This window comes from Cryptomeria japonica, chromosome 5 (genome assembly GCF_030272615.1).
Source record: "Cryptomeria japonica chromosome 5, Sugi_1.0, whole genome shotgun sequence".
Taxonomy (NCBI): Eukaryota; Viridiplantae; Streptophyta; class Pinopsida; order Cupressales; family Cupressaceae; genus Cryptomeria; species Cryptomeria japonica.
Genome location: NC_081409.1, coordinates 149195461 through 149214643, shown reverse-complemented (window position 1 = coordinate 149214643; position 19183 = coordinate 149195461). Strand labels below are relative to the sequence as shown.

Here is a 19183-nt window from a genome sequence, read left to right as displayed (position 1 = left end):
CCAAAGTACATAATAGGTCACAACCGGGACCTTGAATCTTAAGATCTGTCTTCTACGCTCAGTCTAGCTACTTGATTCTTCGATTGATACATTCAAATGCGCAATTACAATTATATATACGATCCAAGGGATCCAATCAGCCCAAAAAGGGATCAAAACCTGAAGAACAAGACCTAACGTGTAAAATTAACAAGGCCGGCCTTCACCAAGAGATTCCTCCAGAAAATCTGAAGGATGAAGTGTAGATCGTGGGAACAGGTTGGCCACACGCCAAGAAACATCGAAATCAATGCCCAAGGCTCTGCAAGCTTCGGAAGGGGTTCTGGTAGATCACCAAAATAGGTGCAAGCAACCAGTAACAAGAAACTGTCAACCGGTAACAGGAAACTGTCAAGGAAACCGATAGCGATATCTTACTGGAAAATGATCCAAATGCGATGCGGTCTGAAAATAAGAAAGATGATCAAGTCTTCAAGTAGAATCCAACTCCACAGGATCCGGTGAGCCAAAACCAAGACCCACAGAAAGGAAAAAAGAAAGGAAAACGTTTTTGGTTGATGCAAGATTGCTATGAACAGGGGATGCTCCTGCATCACATACAAAGCTTGAAACAACCATTAAATTTTTTTAATGAAATCAATTCTAATATACACAATAATTTAGTCAAAGTGAATGAATGAAATCGTAAGAAGCTTGAAACGATCACTAGCTTTTTCAATGAAATCAATTTTAATATACAAATTAATCAAGTGAAAGTGAATGAAATCATAAGAAACTTGCAACGACTGCTAGATTTTTTAATGAAATCAATTATAATATACATATTAATTAAGTCAAAGCGAATGAAATCATAAGAGACTTGGAACAACCTGTTAGATTTTTTTAATGAAATCATTTTAAATTGAATAAAATTATAAGAAGCTTGAAACCACCACTAGATTTTTTAATGAAATCAATTCTAATATACACATTAATTAAATCAAAGTGAATGAAATCATAAGAAGCTTGAAACGACCGTTAGATTTTTTTAATGAAACCTTAAGAAGCTTGAAACCACCACTAGGTTTTTTATGAAATCGATTCTAATAGGGAAAGTGTACTATAGTTATTATAGCTAACATCATGCACCCACAGATTCTAACTAGTACATCAAATTTTGATGGTTTTTTTTTGTTGTTCTTTGTATGCGACTTAATTGCTTATAGCTATTGTTTTGGCTTTTGGGTAGTAACTATGCATGTTGTGAGATCTATTATGCACACAAGGGTCAAAAAATACACTTTTCAAAGTGTCATACCTGCTTAAAGATGCCCCAATAACCATGCACTTAAAATTGCCAATACTTATGCACAAATGTCCCAATAGTTGTGTGCTATGGGTACCAATAAAGGTGCATAGACTATTAGTACATGTGAAATTTATTAGGGGAAAGGACCCAGTAGTTGAGCATGTACCAATTGTTGTGAGGGTTGTTGATACCTTTTGTTCCAAAAATTGAACAAATAAAACCTATTGTTTGAAACAAAAAATAGCAATTTTTGTTAGGAAATGTACCAACACTTGTTAGGAAATGTACCAATAGTTGTTAAGAAATGTACTGATATTGTAAAAAGTAACCAATCAGGTGATGCCATATCAGCTGCACAACTATTGGGGTCTCTTTTGCACGCCTATTGGTCTCACTTTTTTTTGGGCTGTTTTGGACACCTTGGCAAAAAGCATGCTGATGTGGCCCTGAAACCTTAGTTATAAGCAGAGGACTTGCCAAGTAAGCTGCTATAAAAAAATCGAAGTGATTTGAAATTTCCAAGTAAGATTTTCAGAAGCGCGAAGTTAGGGTGCACAAATACTTGGTCCTTTCCTATAATGAACTTTTAGTTATTTGTTTTTTAGTTTTTTAAAAGTTGGTAATTAAGAGGGTTGGATGTGCAAGGAGTGAATGGTTATTGGAACATAACTAATGCTAGGTTGTGGAAGAAGTGAATGGTCTAGTGCTATACACATTAATTATAAGCAAAGGACTTGCCAAGTAAGCTGCTATAAAAAAATAGGAGTGATTTGAAATTTCCAAGTAAGATTTTCAGAAGCGCGAAGTTAGGGTGCACAAATACTTGGTCCTTTCCTATAATGAACTTTTAGTTATTTGTTTTTTAGTTTTTTAAAAGTTGGTAATTAAGAGGGTTGGATGTGCAAGGAGTGAATGGTTATTGGAACATAACTAATGCTAGGTTGTGGAAGAAGTGAATGGTCTAGTGCTATACACATTAATTAAATCAAAGTGAATGTAATCATAAGGAAACAATTCTAAAAAAAAAAAGAATGAAACCATATGTTAAATTCTTTTTAAGTCAAAGTGTATGTAATCATAAGAAACTTGAAACAATTCCAATATACACAAAGAATTAAGTAAAAAAAGGATGAAACCATATGTTAAATTCTTTTAATAAAATTAAATTTAAAATGAATGAAATCATAAGAAGTTTGAAACCATCACTATTTTTTTTTTAAGAAATCAAATTCGAATATACACATTAATTAAGCCACAAATCAGGGGCAACAAAATGCTTATCTACAGCAACAAACACTTCCATGTTTTTCCGCTTATTCTACATATAATATTCACTTGGTGTTGGAGCCATTGCAGCCATTAATTAATGACAAAATGGGGGTGTCATAAGTCTAATCCTAGCCTGTGATCACAAGTGATGCCCCGCTGTAAACCGCCATTTTCTCCGTTGTATCTGTTCTCGCAACAGGCGGCGTAATTCACTGGTAAACCCACGTGGCAGCACATTTTACCAGCCGTAGAATTCGAAATAATCTCTTTGGAATCAATGGCTGCTTTTCTATCGTTGTTTTTATTGTCATCAGGAGGAGAAGAACAAGGCAAACTAATAGACAAATCCAGATTAATGTCAGCCCTCTCTTCGCTTCTACTGCCTGCATCTGAAGCCACGCGTTCAAAACAGCTGGTCACTTCCGAGTGGTCATATTGGAAGAAATCTGCCATATGAATTTCCTGCTTTAATGACCGACTGTTACTGCTGCTGCTCTTGTTATTCAGGGAGTTAATTGGGCGGTGGGAGCTTGGATCGATCCCCCGGCTAAACAGTTTTCTCTTGATGTGGGTGTTCCAGTAGTTCTTTATTTCATTGTCCGTTCTTCCTGGCAATCTGCCTGCTATCAGAGACCATCTGCAACACCCATTCCCAGATACTCTCAGTACACAGTAAATCAGATTCTAATTCAGATTAACACAGAAAACATTAAAAAAATTCATTAAGTTGCAACTTGATTCAACAGAATCTGATATATTCAATCAGTAAAATTTCATTTAAAAGATTTTTTGAAATTAATTGTATATGTTTTTGAATTAACGTTTTGGACCCTAACGTCCAAACAAACCATCACCATCCCTTGAATTTGACCTTTTTTTTTTTTAACCTTTTGTATCACACTCAATAACCTTCTTTAACCTTCCTTATGGATGATGGATCACCATTACCCTAAACGTCCAAACAAACCACCACCATCCCTTCCAATTTTACTTTTATTTTTTTTCCTGTCCAAACAAACCACCACCATCCCTTCCAATTTTACTTTTATTTTTTTTCCTGAAATCAATCATGTATGTTTTTCAATAGATCTTTTGGGTTAAACTAAGTAATCTTCTTTTTCTGATGATGGAACAGTGAACAGTGATCCAAAATGTCCAAACAAATCATCTGCACCACCATTCCTAAATATTCTAATTGATAAAATTATATTTAAAAGGTTTTTTTATATCCACTGCTATTTTAACTACACTCAATAACTCTCTGTCTGATGATAAATAATTGAAAATAACCCAAAACATCGAAACAATCTTTTGAACACTGAATGAACTGTGGAAAACTAAAATTCAGAAAACCAAAGAAATTATTAAAAATGGTCGTTGAATTGCACGGGGATTCAATAGACCAATTTGATCTTTGAACACAGATCTTGACCCAAAAAGTAAAAGCAATTTACATATGACTAGCTGACCAAGCTAAGACTGATAAGCTATATAAAGAACAGGGATCTTTCTATATTCAATACCAAATGCACAATTATATAATTTTAAAAAATATTTCTTCAGAGCCTTGTAACAGTATGCCTAAGTTTGAAACTTGAAATTTTGAGCTCTGAATGAAGTTTTGAAATTGAGAAAAGAACTTAAAGATGAGTATTGAAACAAAAAATTCGGTTTTTATGATTCCTGAAAAAGAAATCCCCTAATTGATAAATACAACTACAAATCTTGTTACTATTTGTTCTTAAGATCCAATAAAACCTGCAACAAATCTCATAAGACACTAGCACTTAAAGAAATAAACATATGATATAATTTTATTAAAAATAAAAACAAATTGATGATCAGTGTGTTTCCTCATACTTGTTTCCCAGGAGGGCATGGAGTTTTATGATGAGTTCATCTTCTTCATCAGAAAAGTTTCCCCGCTTGAGATCTGGGCGCAAATAATTAATCCACCTTAGTCTGCAACTCTTCCCACATCTCAGAAGCCCTGGAAAAGCACAATCATTCCAATCATTACCATGCACAAAGAAATTATCTCATTAAAGAGATGAAATTTCCACAATCTATGACATGTTCAATAGAGTATATCAAGTTTCAATCTATGATAATGGTCTCAAATGTTCAAGCTCTCAATTTACAAACATCTGACAAGACTGAGGAATGCATACAACATCCTCTCAATTTACAAACATCTGCATAAAACATTCTCTCAATTTACAAACATCTGGAAAAAAAAGACTTACTGAAATGCATACAACATCCTCCCAATTTATAGAACAGAAACAAAAAAGTTATGGGTTTTGTTACAACTGATCTGAATAGAAGTTACAGACCTGCTGCCTTGGGGAGGGACCTCCAGCAGCCTTCACCATGGGCTTGAATGTGGGCAATAAGCCTGTCATCCTCTTCTTTAGTCCATGCCCCTTTATTTGTGTGTGCCTTTTCACAGCAGGGAGATCTTCCCATTTCCAATAATTACTATGATGAAGATGAAGATAAAGATGAAGCAGAAGATCCAAGGGTGCAAGCAAATCGATGTTTGAGTGGAGGAGCATAAAGGGAAGTATATATGCAGTTATCGAAAGTTGTTAGTAGGTATGTAATTTAATATATGTCTCATGTATATTTGACCGAGTTGGTGAGAAAAGGCATTGGAGTGACTGGTGGTTCAATGCCAGTTGAGAAGGTAGGTTTTGTTTAGTATGCTGCCGCGTCCCACAAACTGTGGCTTGTTGCATGCACCGAAAAGACTTGACCTTTATCAATGCAGACCTAATCATGGGCTTCCTTATTAGTTTCAACTCTATTTTTTTAAACACCACCGGTACTTCCTCCTCCTTGACAACGAAGCCTTTCACCCTTTTTAAGAAAAGTTGGAGGACATTGTAGGTATTTGGGGGAGTTTTGATGTAAAATATGTTATTTTGGTTGGTTTTTGAAAATAAATGGATGGAATAATTGGACTATAAAAAAATTATTTATTTTTTATAGACAAGTCAATTAAAAGGTGAGAAGTTCACATAATTATGTATCGTGAGTGGGTCCTTGGTTTGTTGGTGAAGTTGAATGGTTCGGAATGAGCTTAGTAAGGAACAAGTTTGTAATTATGCATCGTTAATGGGTCCTTGGTTTGATGGTGAAGTTGAATGATTCAGAGTGACCCCACTAAGGATCAAATCTATGATTATGTAAATATTAATGGGCCCTTGATTTGTTGGTGAAGTTGAATGGTTCAAATTGAGTCCACTAAGGATCAATTTTTGTTGAACACAAGGTTCCAAATACACAAGGGATAAAGTCAGGGTCGTTCACTACACAATTTTGGCATAATGAATACCCTTTTTTATCCTTGGCTCTTAATCGAAGAGGGATTGACCTATCTAGGTTGATATTAAAACCTTGCATAAAAAAAAAAAAAAATTATTTGTTTTTTTATATTGATTTGTACATGTAAAATTTGTATACCCACATCATTTTTTGTTTAATTTTGTGTTCATTTGGAGAAAATGCTTTATAGATATTTATATTGATAAATGGTATGAAGTTGTGTGGAAGTTGAGTTTATCTCTCTAGCTTGTATCTATTTATAAACACACACTTCTATATATTTGTTTTATCATTGCATTTATCAAGTTCACCTATGCATCTACCTTCATATAGTCATTAGCCGCTTAAATCTAACTATTCAATAGTGTTCGATTGAACTTGCAATTATGGACTAGACCCTTCGTTTTAGAAAAATTTAGCATAGTAGACCCACTTATTTTCTTACCTTGAGCTGGTTAAACACATGTTTTATGAAATTTGGTTTTGTGTGCTAGTATTTAAAGGAATTTGATTGCATTCATTATTTTTTATGCATTTTCATCAAGAAAAAGATAGAACATAACTATATACTAAACAAGTTCAGATATTAAGGAGTTAGATGAATCTAGGTGGTTGAAAATCTAACTTATGTAATCAAACTTGATCCAAGCCATAAAGATAATAAATGTAGAGATCAAAGAATTTGTTGCATAGGCAGGTCATAGGTTCAGGGTAGTATAGGCAGGTCATAGGTTCAGGGTAGTAATACATAATACATTATAATCTTCATCAAGTAGCATTTGTTCTTTAGGCAACAAGCTAAGTCCTCGTTAATCACTAACTGTTATTGTAATAGTATAGGTTAATTTATGCTAGGGTATATATATTTATTTGGATTAGCCTAAATTAGCCCTAATTAAACTATATTTTTGCAAACACATGCACACTTTTATGTATTCTCTTTATCCTCATTTTTATCACTTTCACCTATGCACCTACCTCCATATAGTCATTACCCACTAAAAAATAACAATTCAATAATGTTTTATTGAACTTATAGTTTTAGAAATGGCCCTTTCATTTTAGAATTCAAATTTTAACTCTAGTTGAATAGGCTCCTTTATCTTCCTACCTTGATTTCACTAAACAAATATTTTATGAAATTTGATGTTGTGTGCTAGTATTTAACAATGTTTAATTGATTTCATTTATCATCAGCACACATAGAAGAATCTTGTCTCATTCTAGAACATTAAAGGAGAAATCAATAGTGAAACATTTGAATTTGTTGCATTATAATGAGTATTGGATCTGTATATATCACCTTAAGGAAACTAGCTATCATCTTTGTGTCTTTGTACTAATTTTAGGGGGTTGACAAAGGAGAGATCATCTCCTTTAAAAAAATAACAACCCTTCCAAGGTATTTCTAGCTACCACTAATCCTTAATAAATACAAGCATTGTAGATGAAGGATTATAAAATAAATAATAGAGCATAATTACATATTGAATATGGTTAAACATGAAGAAGTAAGATGAGTCTAGGTGTTTACAAATGTAACTGAGGTAGTCAAACTTGACCTTGGGCCATAAATATTATCAAAGTATTCATCTCATAGAGGGATTACAATCTCATTTTAAATTCTAAAGTTTTGTTTCATATTTCTCGTGTTTCAATTGTTTTACATTGGTTTTAAAAAAATTAATAATTTTTTTTAGCTTTATTATAAAATCTCTTTTACCCATCCTAACAACCCCTAGAAAATACATTTGGATTTCACTTTTAGATCTAATATAATATTTGTTTATAATTTTGTAATATGAAAGTACATACATATTTTGGGATCCTTTAAATATATATTTTCTATGTCATGAGTCACTCAATATATCGATCTTCCATTAAGACAAAATGCATGTATAAACCTTAGTACATTGTCACCTTGTGTTCCTTTTTCTTTCCCACTAGTTATAATCAATTTGAGAAATTAAGTGGGTTTATAATGTGAAATTATGCCTTTAATGTTGTGGTTTTCCTTTCCCATGCTTTAGTCAAATTCCTAGAATCAAATAATTCAAAGAAAAGGCTAAGTTATGAGTGGTCAAACCTTTTATAGGTCCCAAAAACTTTATTGGACCCCAATTAGGAAATGGGAACTAAGATTCTAGTTCCTCTAACAAGAAAAAACCCATGCCTTAGCCATATTCAAAAAAAATCTTAAAGCTTTCATTTTTTTTAAGAACCAAAGGAACCAGAGACATGTTCCTAGTTCTAAATGGACCCCCTAACCGAGTGTTAAACAAAGGAAACAAAGGAAGTGTCGAAGCTTCCCATGGTTCCTAGAAAAATCTAAACCTCTAACAAGTCCATGGTTCTTAATGAACCTCCAACAAAGGGAGGATTTTAGATTTGAAATGAAAGCACTAGAACATTGGGAGCTCATTGGTCCTCAAAACCATGGGAACCTCTAATGGTTTTCAGTTTTGGTTGAACCCTCAATAGCTTAGCAAGCTTAGAGTGAATATTGTAAAGAGATCCAAAGCGGACATGATAAAACAAAAGGGGGATCAAAAGGAAAAAATAAAGGAGAACCTTTGAGGGATTATTGTTCATATCACGTTCCTTGACAAGAAAAAGGGATATTGGAAGTTTTGGTGATCTAGGAAAGCTTGGGAACCTTTGATGACTCTTGATTCCCTTGAAATTTTGATGAAGGTAAAGTAAACAAATTTTAATAAATATCCAAAGGGAAAGATAGGAGAAACAAAAACTAAAGAAAGTGAGGGAAATAAAGGAAAAGAAAGCATCAAAGCTTCCCATGGTTCATATTACTTATGGAACCTCTAAATGATTCTAGGTTCTTGAGGCCCTTTTTCTTATAAATACAAGGAATTTTCTTCATCCAATCCTTCTATAAGACCATTAAACATGAAACCACTTATGTAACTACCAAAAATTGATCCATAGATGCTCCATGATGGTGTTAATGAATTATAGGCATGTCATGAGATAAAAGTAGTTCCCATACCTCATGAATAGGAACAAAAAGATGACATTGTAGTAGTGGATGTGGAGGATGGATCATACCATAGACTTAAAGATGTTGCACCCAATCACTAAGAGGGAGAACTTGAAATAGGGAAACACCTAAATAATTTAGCTCTTCATTTGAAGTGTCTCATAGATCCAAAGTTTGTGTTGATAAGATATGCACCAACACATATAACTATGGTATATGTTGATTCTTTGTTCGAACAAAATTTGAAAATACTAAACATGAGGTATTATTCCATTATGAAGATGAAATCTTATACATTAGGGATATTGTACTTGAACTTGAATGTGCTAGTTAGGATCAACATACCAATTTCAATGATGTTGAACAACAACACATGAGTCAAGAAGGTGATTCTCTTGTTTCTCAACTTGATAGTATGTTATAACTTCAAATTTAGGTTTTCATTTGATGTGCATGAGTAAGGGCTTCCCTATACAAATCAATAGACACGTATGGCATATTTTGCATTACCATGTGAACTGGAAACATTTATTTTGTTCCAATTTGCATCCTAAGCAAGTAAATTGTTGTAATAGTAGGGTGATCTTGTGTATAGGGAGAGGTTTTGTTACTTTAGAAGTTGTATTTATTTATTCATTGACCTACTTACAAAGAAATTTACCCTTACTACTATGTATATGTTTGATGCATCCTTAATAATTTTGGCACTTATATTTTGTGGCCACCTTGTAATGAGAAACTTCACGGGAAGGTAAATATTCATAACTTGGATAGTATTTGTGTCTTGATGCATATAAGTGAGGGGATTTAATGGTTGTATCTTTGTAATGAATGCAACTATGGTATGGGGGAGATCAAATCCTTTATGAGGCTTGTCTTTGATAGAGGTAAGTTATTATATTTGACATTCATATTTGTAAATAATGTGCATATTATTATTATTATTATTATTATTATTATTTTCAAGAAGTGTTGTCACATGCTATGCATTCTCACTAGTAGGATGTATGATTTAGTTTGTTTCATTTCCTCCAAGTGCATCTACACATAGTGTTCCCTTTTTATGGTATTTTGAGGAAAGACTTATTTAGTTATTTTTAATTCTATGACCCATGTGCCCAAGGAATTGCTAAGTCTAATGGATTTCATATTTAGTAAGCAAATATTCCATAGAAATCACCAAAAAATTGTCACCTTGTGCCCCTTTTCTTTCCCACGAAATATAATTGATCCAAGAAATTTAAGTTAGTTCATGAATATCAAATTATTCCTTTGGTGTTGTTTCCCTTTCCTAGACTTCATCCAATTTCCTAAAATAAAATTAAAACCTAAAGATTAGGTAAGTTATGAGTGGTTGGAGCCTTTCTAGGTCCAAAGAAAGTTTTTGGACCTCAATTAACATTTGGGTTCAGTAATGTTTTATTTACGAGTTTCGTCTCTCCCATTGGTGAGCTTTATCCATGCCTTATAGCCATTTTAAAAAATAATGTTAGAAATTTCATTTTTTTTTGGTGTAACACCATAGAAATAGACAAGGAAAATGTGTCATTATACCAAATTACAATCAATAAATATTATTTTACAAATTCATCACTACAATTCTCAAAGAAGATATTCCAATTGTAGGCATTAACCAACTAGAGACACCAATCCCCAACACAAATATCTAAGCACCAACTCAGTAGGTAAGACACTAGTCCTATTGTATCACAAAGATATGATTTTCAAACCTTCAAGACTAATAATTTATATTGAACTTGATGTGATCAACTTTCAAATAGTCTCCAAGATAACATATAATCTAAAAATGGCACACAATCATTGGAATGCAACTCACATTACACTCTGTGTAAGGGAAAAAGCGAGACTAGGTTAATCATGCCCTAATCCTACCTTTTGACACACATTACGGAATACGAAAGAGCCTAGAGATATCGCACAATTGGCTACTTCTTTTGGTGAAAGAGAGAGCCACGGGATATCTATTAGGATTTCTATTCCCTTGTTGAAATTGTAAGATCAAGTAATGCAAGTTCAAACCCTAATCCCAAAATGCAAGTATGAACTAATAACAAGATTGCAGAATTGAGATTAAACAATGAATAGCTGTAAATACAAGGATGAAATAAGAATGCAGATGTGTACCCGGAGTCAAAATCGGATTGAAAATGTTCGGGACGGGGGCGCGGGCACCACTGTCCTGAAAACTGCACTGGAAACTGCTGTTCTGCACTTTGGAACACTGTCGGAAAGCTGTCTGCAAACTGTCTGTCCGGAGGACCAGGGCGCCCAGCGCCTCTATCCCAGGGACCAGAGCGCCCAGCGCCCCTGTCCTGGCAGGACCAGGGCGCCCAGCGCCCCTGTTCCAGTCTTCTGCTCTGCAATTTGATACAGAGTGCTGTCTCGACCTTCTTTCTCCAGATCTGTATCCCGCGGCGTCGTCTGAATCCTGAAACCTACAGTGATATCTGGAAAAGCGTGTATGGGCGGCTATATAGGGTTTTGCCTTAGTCAAACCCCCGCTTCGGTGATTTCCACCTCCACGAATAGCCAAGTTGTTTTGTAAAATGTATTGTGTGTGCAGACCTAGTGTGTGTGCAAGGTCCTAAAATGCAAGAAAGCAAACTAGAGCAACCTAGAAAGTAAACCCTAATTGCTTGTAAATGATAACGTAAATGCTCTAAATCAAGATGCAAAGTGATCTAAAGCATGAATAAATAATGTATTGAAGCTTATGTAAAGACATGAAAACAACATGAAATCATACCCAACCCTCAAGGGAGGAGTACAAGCCAATCTTCAGTCGGTAATCCCCTATTGTTCTTCAATGTCTTCCAAGCCCTAAGTGGATGAATGAATTTGATAGATGCTTGATAGAAAGATGTTGTAAGATGTTGAAGTCTTCAAAGATCTGCCCTTTCGCTGCATATGAAGTTCCTGGAAACAAAAATCGGATCTCTTCAAATGAGGAAAGAGAGCTTTTATGTATGAAACCCTAGGTCGTAAATTCGTATTTTGGCCGACCTAGAGATTGAATATCCTGCCAATTTCTTGGGGTTAAGCTTTATTTTATGATTGGATCGCGCTCCTAAAATTTCGGGAAAAATGTCCGGGACCATGTTGCACTCCGGGCGCCACGGTCCTGACAACTTTTCACCAAATTTTCAAGGCCGTCGGATATGATGATTTTAGAGAGAATCCCAAAGTTACAGGTGATTTCGAGATGTTTTGACCCCAAAACCAAGCCCCCAAGTTCGAAATAGGACTTAATTAGGGTTTTTGATTAAGTGGTGCATTGGAGGAATAAAATGCGAAGGGCGCGCTTTAGTGAAAAGGGCCCAATTTTATGATGTAGAGAATGATGAAATAGGACCTTAGACCTAATTAATTTGATTAATTAAGTGCTTAAGGAGAAATGCAATGCAGAATGTAAAATGCACTAAGGCGGGTGCTAAACTAGGTGTGAAATTGTACCACCCTAGCAAGTGCGTACAATTTACGACGCTACATTTAGCCCCCACTTTAGCGGTCATATGAGTACTACGTGCATATGCAAGCTAAAGTACAGAAAAGTAAACATTATTTGAAAAAGGATATATCCATAAGTTGTCGGACGAAGCCCCCAGCGGCATCTGCAGTACACAGTTAGGAACCGCACCCTACAAAACACACGTTAGATCACAAAATCACCTAATGCTTACTAGGGAAAGTGATGAAATCTATGAGTAGCTATATGCCCCCCCCTATTTCGACTTGCTTATTAGGGAGGTGAAGCAGGGTAGCATGTTTACTTGCGACAAATTGTGTAAGAGAGTATTGGTGAGGGATGTTCACTGAAAAGGCTTCATCAGAGCACTTTTTGGAACATCCCGAGAGTAGGGGAAGGAAAATACGATTCCAATGCAACAAACGGTTCGAAAATCGCATCTCCCAAACTCAAGTTATGATAAAATGAATGACAGAGGAGAATTAGGGTTTCAAAAAGTAAGAATAAGCAAACGAGAGTATATACCTCGAAAGTGACACTTGTATTCGTCACTTTGTTGATTTCAGAATACTATTCAGTGCAGCGGAGCCCACATAGCCATCATCATGCCTTCACGACGACCGGAGCGTCCCACGAGGATCAAGATCCTGCACCAGGCCGTGATCGACGACGAGCCACTGGACGAGGTAAGTTGACTGAACGTTTGACTTTTGATTCTTTCGCATTTTGACTTTTTTGTGATCGTATGCGGGCCTTGAAGGTTGACCGGGGCCCACCCAGGGCGCCACGGTCCCTGTGGGGCGCCCTGGTCCCCCCAGGGCGCCATGGTCCCTGACAGGGGCGCCATGGTCCCTTCAGGGCACCATGGTCCCTGATAGGGCGCCATGGTCCCCTCAGGGCACCATGGTCCCTGACAGGGTGCCATGGTCCCCAATCAGGGCCTGTTTAGGGGTTACAAGGCTAGCATACAATGTACGACAGTTTGCATTAGCGTTCTTGATGATCAAGTACTGATTACAGTCATGTTTTGATGTTGCAGGGTCTCCCATACATGAGAGAACATATAGCGAGACATATTCTTCGCACTTTGCGAGATCAGATTCCACGGCTGACTCAGTCAGAGAGAGACACACTATCGATTGTGGGATTGTGGTCTGTGATCCTCATGTCGGCCATTCGGTTCCATCCTGCGATGCTGATGGCATTGATGGAGCGATGGGATCCAGACACATGCACTTTTCACCTTCCAGTAGGAGAGCTGACGGTCACACTCGAGGATGTGTACCGTATACTTCGTCTTCCTATCAGAGGAGCAACAGTTACATACGCGACCGATCGATCAGTGGAGGATCATCAGAGAGAGCAGATGTATTGCATAGGGAGAGTCATGCCGAGCGAGACGAGAGGTCGCATCATGGTCAGCTGGCTCTTACATCCTACAGGGGAGGTATCCCTTCTGAGACGCCTTATGATAGCCATCATAGCACTAGCCGTCTGCCCTAATGGGCGAGGCACGCACATGCATGGTGGTCTCACATGGTGTATCAGAGCGATGGAGAGACACAGGAGAGTGTATGCTTGGGGTTGGAGTATGCTTGCGCATCTCTATCACGACCTTGAGGAGTATGTATTCGGACAGGGGTTCAGTTTGATGACATGCATACTTCTGCAGGTGTGGATTTTAGAGCACCTCACATGCACCAGGCCCGTCGGCTTTCCGCTGAGTACAGCGAGCGAGCGACCTAGGGTGTTCACTTATCCACTTACCAGCGAGTGGAGATTTGGAGATTTGTTATATTGGAGAGTGATTTTTGACAGACTGACATCCGAGGTGATAGTGTGGAGACCTTACCTACAGATGCACAGATGGGATGGTATGGAGAGACAGTTATCATGCCTACAGAAGAACCGCCTACTGCAAGGATGATATGCACACATCATAGTCCCTTTCTACTTTGACCGAGTACGGAGGCAGTTCGGGCTAGAGCAGTGTGTTCCAGCCGATGTGCCCATCTATACTCGACACTCACAGGTCCTTCCCAGACCTAGAGCAGTAGCGAGACCGACGGTAGATGACATTGAGACTACAGACTTAGAGGGATCTGATCAGGATGTAGTCACTGACTACTCTGCAGAGCCTGGAGCACAGCACAGGTACGTCTCATGGTTTATGAGATCATATCCAGGTCCTATCTTTTCACCAGATCATCCGACAGGCTATCCAGGCCCATGGAGACATGGAGACCAAGACGAGGACTAGGGATCCAGATCAGAGGAGCCAAAGGAGGGAGAGGATCATGAGGAGGCGGGAGATCCTGATCCACCTACAGGCGATCAGTCCAGTGCCGAGGAGGAGGAGGAGGAGGAGGGAGATGCAGGTGATGATGCGGATGAGGATGAGGATAGAGATGATGAGGAGGAATCGGATGCAGCTCCCCACCATTCAGGAGACGATACCATAGCTCTGGATCCACCTCTTATTCCCCAACAGGGGGAACATGAGGCGATACGGAGACCTGTTCCTAGTACCGTCCAGCCTACACCCATCGTGCACAGATTATTCGAGCGAGGGGAGCCTAGCAGTGGCCAGGCACAGATGGTACCATATCATGATCCCTACTGGCATGAGGGAGATCCAGGTATAGTAGTTTTATATTGATTGATTAATGTTTTGATGATATAGAATGGTACTAACAAAAAATCTGTTCTACTGCTACAACTAATGTGCAGGAGTGGCGTTCCCTGATTCAGCAGGCAATGACAAATATTTCCACGATAGCACAGATCCCCAGTTCCTCACAGATTGCCTATAGGCCTCAGGGGAATGTGGGTCGGCATGAGGACTTGTTTTCCCCATTCCGAGTACAGGTAGATATATGGAGGGAGAGAGAGAGAGTCTTATCAGAGGACGTCCAGCAGGCGCAATAGAGAGAGAGAGTCCTATCAGAGGACCTCCAGTAGGCACAGCGAGATCTAGCAGCAGCTCAGGCCGAGGCTACCACCTATCGCGCGATCCTTATGGATAGGGATCGCAGGAGTTCCTCTCGGAGTCACTCACGATCTGTATCGCGCTACACACCCATGGGTCCACCTTCACGGCCAGATCAGGAGGGAGCGTCCAGTCGACACTCTCCAGCCACTAGCCCTAGGGATAGGAGATGATTTTATAATGTAAAAGAGAGGTCACATTTTGGATATACAGTGACCTGTTTTTGTATACGATCCACATATATATATATATGTATATATACATGCTTCTCTTTGTCTCAAATGTGTTATCTTTAATGCTTAAAACAATGTATATTTTGTTTTGATTAAATCTAATTCATTTGGTAAATGTACATGTATGTTCAGAATTTAATTTCTATGTGATTGATTTCTCAATGCTCCATGATTAAATTGATACATGTGTGACTTAATTAAATATTTAATCAAGTACTACATTGATGATAAGGAAGACATATGCATTAAGTCTAAGAATCATATAACTAATGTGATTTAATTCTGAATTTAAACACAACATGATACGATTCTACTTAACACATAAAGACATTGTATAATATGCTAGCATAATAGGAATGTAAATCTTTTACAATTTACATAATTGAATTCAAGACAAACTATAAAGTAAGAAGACACGCTTGTCAGGAACGAAGCAATATAGATTAAACAACATAACATTTAATTCTATTTTTCTTTAATTAAGAGATACTAACATATTATCCAATGTTGAAGAATTGAAAAAGAAGATAGATGAAGAATGAAGAATGAAGAATTAAGCATAATATCTACGCAAGTGCATACCATTAATAGGTTCTTTAAGAGGCGTACCGTCTACATCCGCTATTTTGTAAGCACCTGATCCATAATCCTCAATAACGATATATGGTCCAAGCCAATTAGGACTAAATTTTCCCTTTTCTGTAGGTAAGGCATTCACATTGCGCTGATTCTCATAAAGGACTAAGTCGCCTACTGAGAAGGAACGTTGAATGACCTTATCATTATAGCTTCGTTGTAGAGTTTTGTGATACGCTTGAGTATGCTCCAGAGCGTTTATGCGCTGTTCATCAAGCATCTCAAGTTGTTGAAGTCGTTGTTCTCTATAAGAGTCATCATCTACTATACCTTTGAGAGAAACCCTAAGTGATGGAATCTCTAATTCTAAGGGCATAATAGCATCAGCACCATAAACAAGATTATAAGGAGTAGTTCCCGTAGCAATTCGTACACTCGTTCAGTAGGCCCAAAGAGCATAGATTAGCTGGTTACTCCAATCCTTACCATGCTTATTCACGGTTTTGCGAAGAATTTGTTCAATTATCTTATTGGATGATTCGGCTTGACCATTTGACTGAGGATAGTATGGTGTAGAAAATCGATGTTTGATATGATACTTCACAAGGAATTTCTTCACGTCCTTGTTCTTAAACGATGTCCCATTATCTGAAATAATAGTAGAAGGTATCCCAAATCGAGAAATAATGTTTTCTAGAAGAAATTGACAAATCACTTCAGCAGTAGTAGAGCGAAGGGGAATAGCTTCTACCCACTTTGTAAAGTAATCTGTTGCGGTTATAATGAAGGTGTGTCCTTGAGATGAAGGAGGAGAGATTTTTCCAATAAGATCCAAACCCCATGCGGAGAAAGGTCAAGAAGCTACTTGAGAACGGCGTTCTTGGGCAGGAGCATGAATCAGATTATTGTGTTGTTGACATTGATGACATTTTTTAACAAATGAAAAGGAATCCTTCTGCATAGTTTGCCAATAGTATCCCATACGAAGCAATCTATGAACCAAGGATTTGCCCCCAAAATGCCCCCCACAGGCACCTGAATGTGCCTCTTCAAGAGCAACAGGGATTTTCGACTTGTTAAGACAACGAAGGAGAAGACCATCATAACCCCTTCGGTAAAGGACATTAGAAAGAATGATATACCTAGCAGACAGCTTGCGGATTCTAGCCCTAGTGTTCCTATTAGCGGAATCAGGAAAGGTACCATCAGTCAAATATCTTACGATATGCGAGTACCATTCGTCTGAGTCTACAAAGTCACAACATGTTACCAGGCTAGAATCGTCTACAATAGCTGGAGAAATAAGGTTGTGAATAACAAATTTAAGATCAACCACAGGGTCCTCTAAAGATACAAGAGAAGCCACACATGCCATTGCATCCGCATGTCGATTATCTTTTCGAGGAACGGGTTCCATAGTATAAGAATCAAAATTTTGTAATAAAGAGACAGCAAGGTCTTTATATTGTGATAATTTGTCTTGTTTTGCTTGATATATTCCTGTTACTTGTCTTATAATCAATTGCGAATCTCCATAGATATGTATGTGTTTTATGTTCAGAGCTAAGGCTGCTTTTATTCCTGCTATAAGAGCCTCATACTCAGCAATGTTATTGGTACACAGGAAATTTAGACGATATGATAAAGGAATGGACTTCTTTGTAGGAGAAATTAGAACAACACCTGCCCCCGATCTCGTACGACACTTAGAGCCATCAAAGTATAACTCCCAAGTTTCATCTTTCTCTATAGAAAGAATGAAGTCATCAGGAAAAGACTCAGGGTTAGGGAAGGAGAAAGGTGAAGGGGCCTCAACTAAGTGATCGGTCAACGCTTGTCCTTTAATTGCTCTTTGTGAAACAAATTTAAGGTCAAATTCAGTTAACATCATAACCCACTTAGCTAGACGTCCTGATAAATCAGTTTTAGAGAAAAGATGCTTCAAAGGATCAAACTTTACCATGACATGGACTTCTGAATTCAAAAGATAATGTCTCAATTTCTGAGTCGCAAATACCAAGGCCAAGCATTGTCTTTCTATCGCAGAATATCGGGTCTCATAATCGAGTAAGGTACGACTTATGTAATAAACCGGACATTCCTTACCATCTTTATCATGTTGTGCCAAAAAGGCTGTGAGAGCATGAGAGGAAGCAGCTGTATACAGAAGGAAGGGTTTAGAAGGTTCGGCAGGTTGAAGAATAGGAGGACTAGCCAAATACACTTTTAAATCTTCAAATGCTTGCTGACAATCCTCATTCCATTGAAAAGTGATATCCTTTTTAAGAAGTTGAGTAAAAGGAAAGGTACGATCCGCAAGCTGAGACACGAACCTACGAATAGCTTGAATCTTTCCTTGTAAGCTTTTAAGTTGAGACACATTTCTAGGAGGTGGCATGTTGACAATAGCATCTATTTTCTTAGTATCCACCTCAATCCCACGATGCGAAACTATGAACCCTAATAGTTTTCCACTATCCACACCAAAAACGCATTTTCGAGGATTCAAGCGCATGTGATATTTACGAATTCTTTCAAAGATTTGATGAAGGACTTTAACATGATCCATGCGAAGAAAGGATTTGGCCAAAATATCATCAACATAATCCTCTAAAATCTTATGCATATAATCATGAAAGATAAGGGTCATCGCTCGTTGATAAGTCGCACCGACGTTTTTAAGTCCAAAAGGCATCATTATCCAACAAAATGTACCCCAAGGAGTGGTGAAAGCAGTTTTGAATTGATCTTGAGGGTTAATAAAAATTTGATTATAACCTGAAAAACCATCCATGAAGGATAACAAGGCATGTCCTGCCGTAGAATCAACTATCATGTCAATGTTTGGAAGAGGGAAATCATCTTTCAAGGAAGCTTTATTCAAATCTCGAAAGTCAGTACACATTCTTATTTTGTTATCTGGTTTAGCCACAGTGACAATATTTGAAATCCATGGGGAATAGTCAATAGGGCGAATAAATCCAGCCTCCAATAATTTTTCAATCTCAGCCTT

General features: G+C 37.4%; 1 protein-coding gene across 1 annotated transcript; it reads right to left on the bottom strand.

Moving 5' to 3' along the window:
* Window positions 1-2477: 2477 nt before the first annotated feature.
* LOC131067622 (myb-related protein 308) lies at window positions 2478-5141 on the bottom strand. The gene is made up of 3 exons (XM_058002705.2): window positions 4894-5141; window positions 4418-4547; window positions 2478-3194 (listed from the first exon to the last, which is right to left on the bottom strand). The coding sequence occupies exons 1-3, from the start codon at window positions 5024-5026 to the stop codon at window positions 2672-2674; spliced, it is 786 nt and encodes a 261-aa protein (XP_057858688.1). The 5' UTR covers window positions 5027-5141; the 3' UTR covers window positions 2478-2671.
* Window positions 5142-19183: the final 14042 nt, after the last annotated feature.

What these genes read in the sequence shown, in the direction of transcription:
- LOC131067622 (XM_058002705.2), bottom strand. Translation starts at nt 5,026, where the DNA reads ATGGGAAGATCTCCCTGCTGTGAAAAGGCACACACAAATAAAGGGGCA. An exon ending in GTCCCTCCCCAAGGCAGCAG is followed by an intron (nt 4,548 to 4,893) that starts GTCTGTAACTTC and finishes GTGCTTTTCCAG; the next exon opens with GGCTTCTGAGATGTGGGAAG. An exon ending in CATGCCCTCCTGGGAAACAA is followed by an intron (nt 3,195 to 4,417) that starts GTATGAGGAAAC and finishes TGGGTGTTGCAG; the next exon opens with ATGGTCTCTGATAGCAGGCA.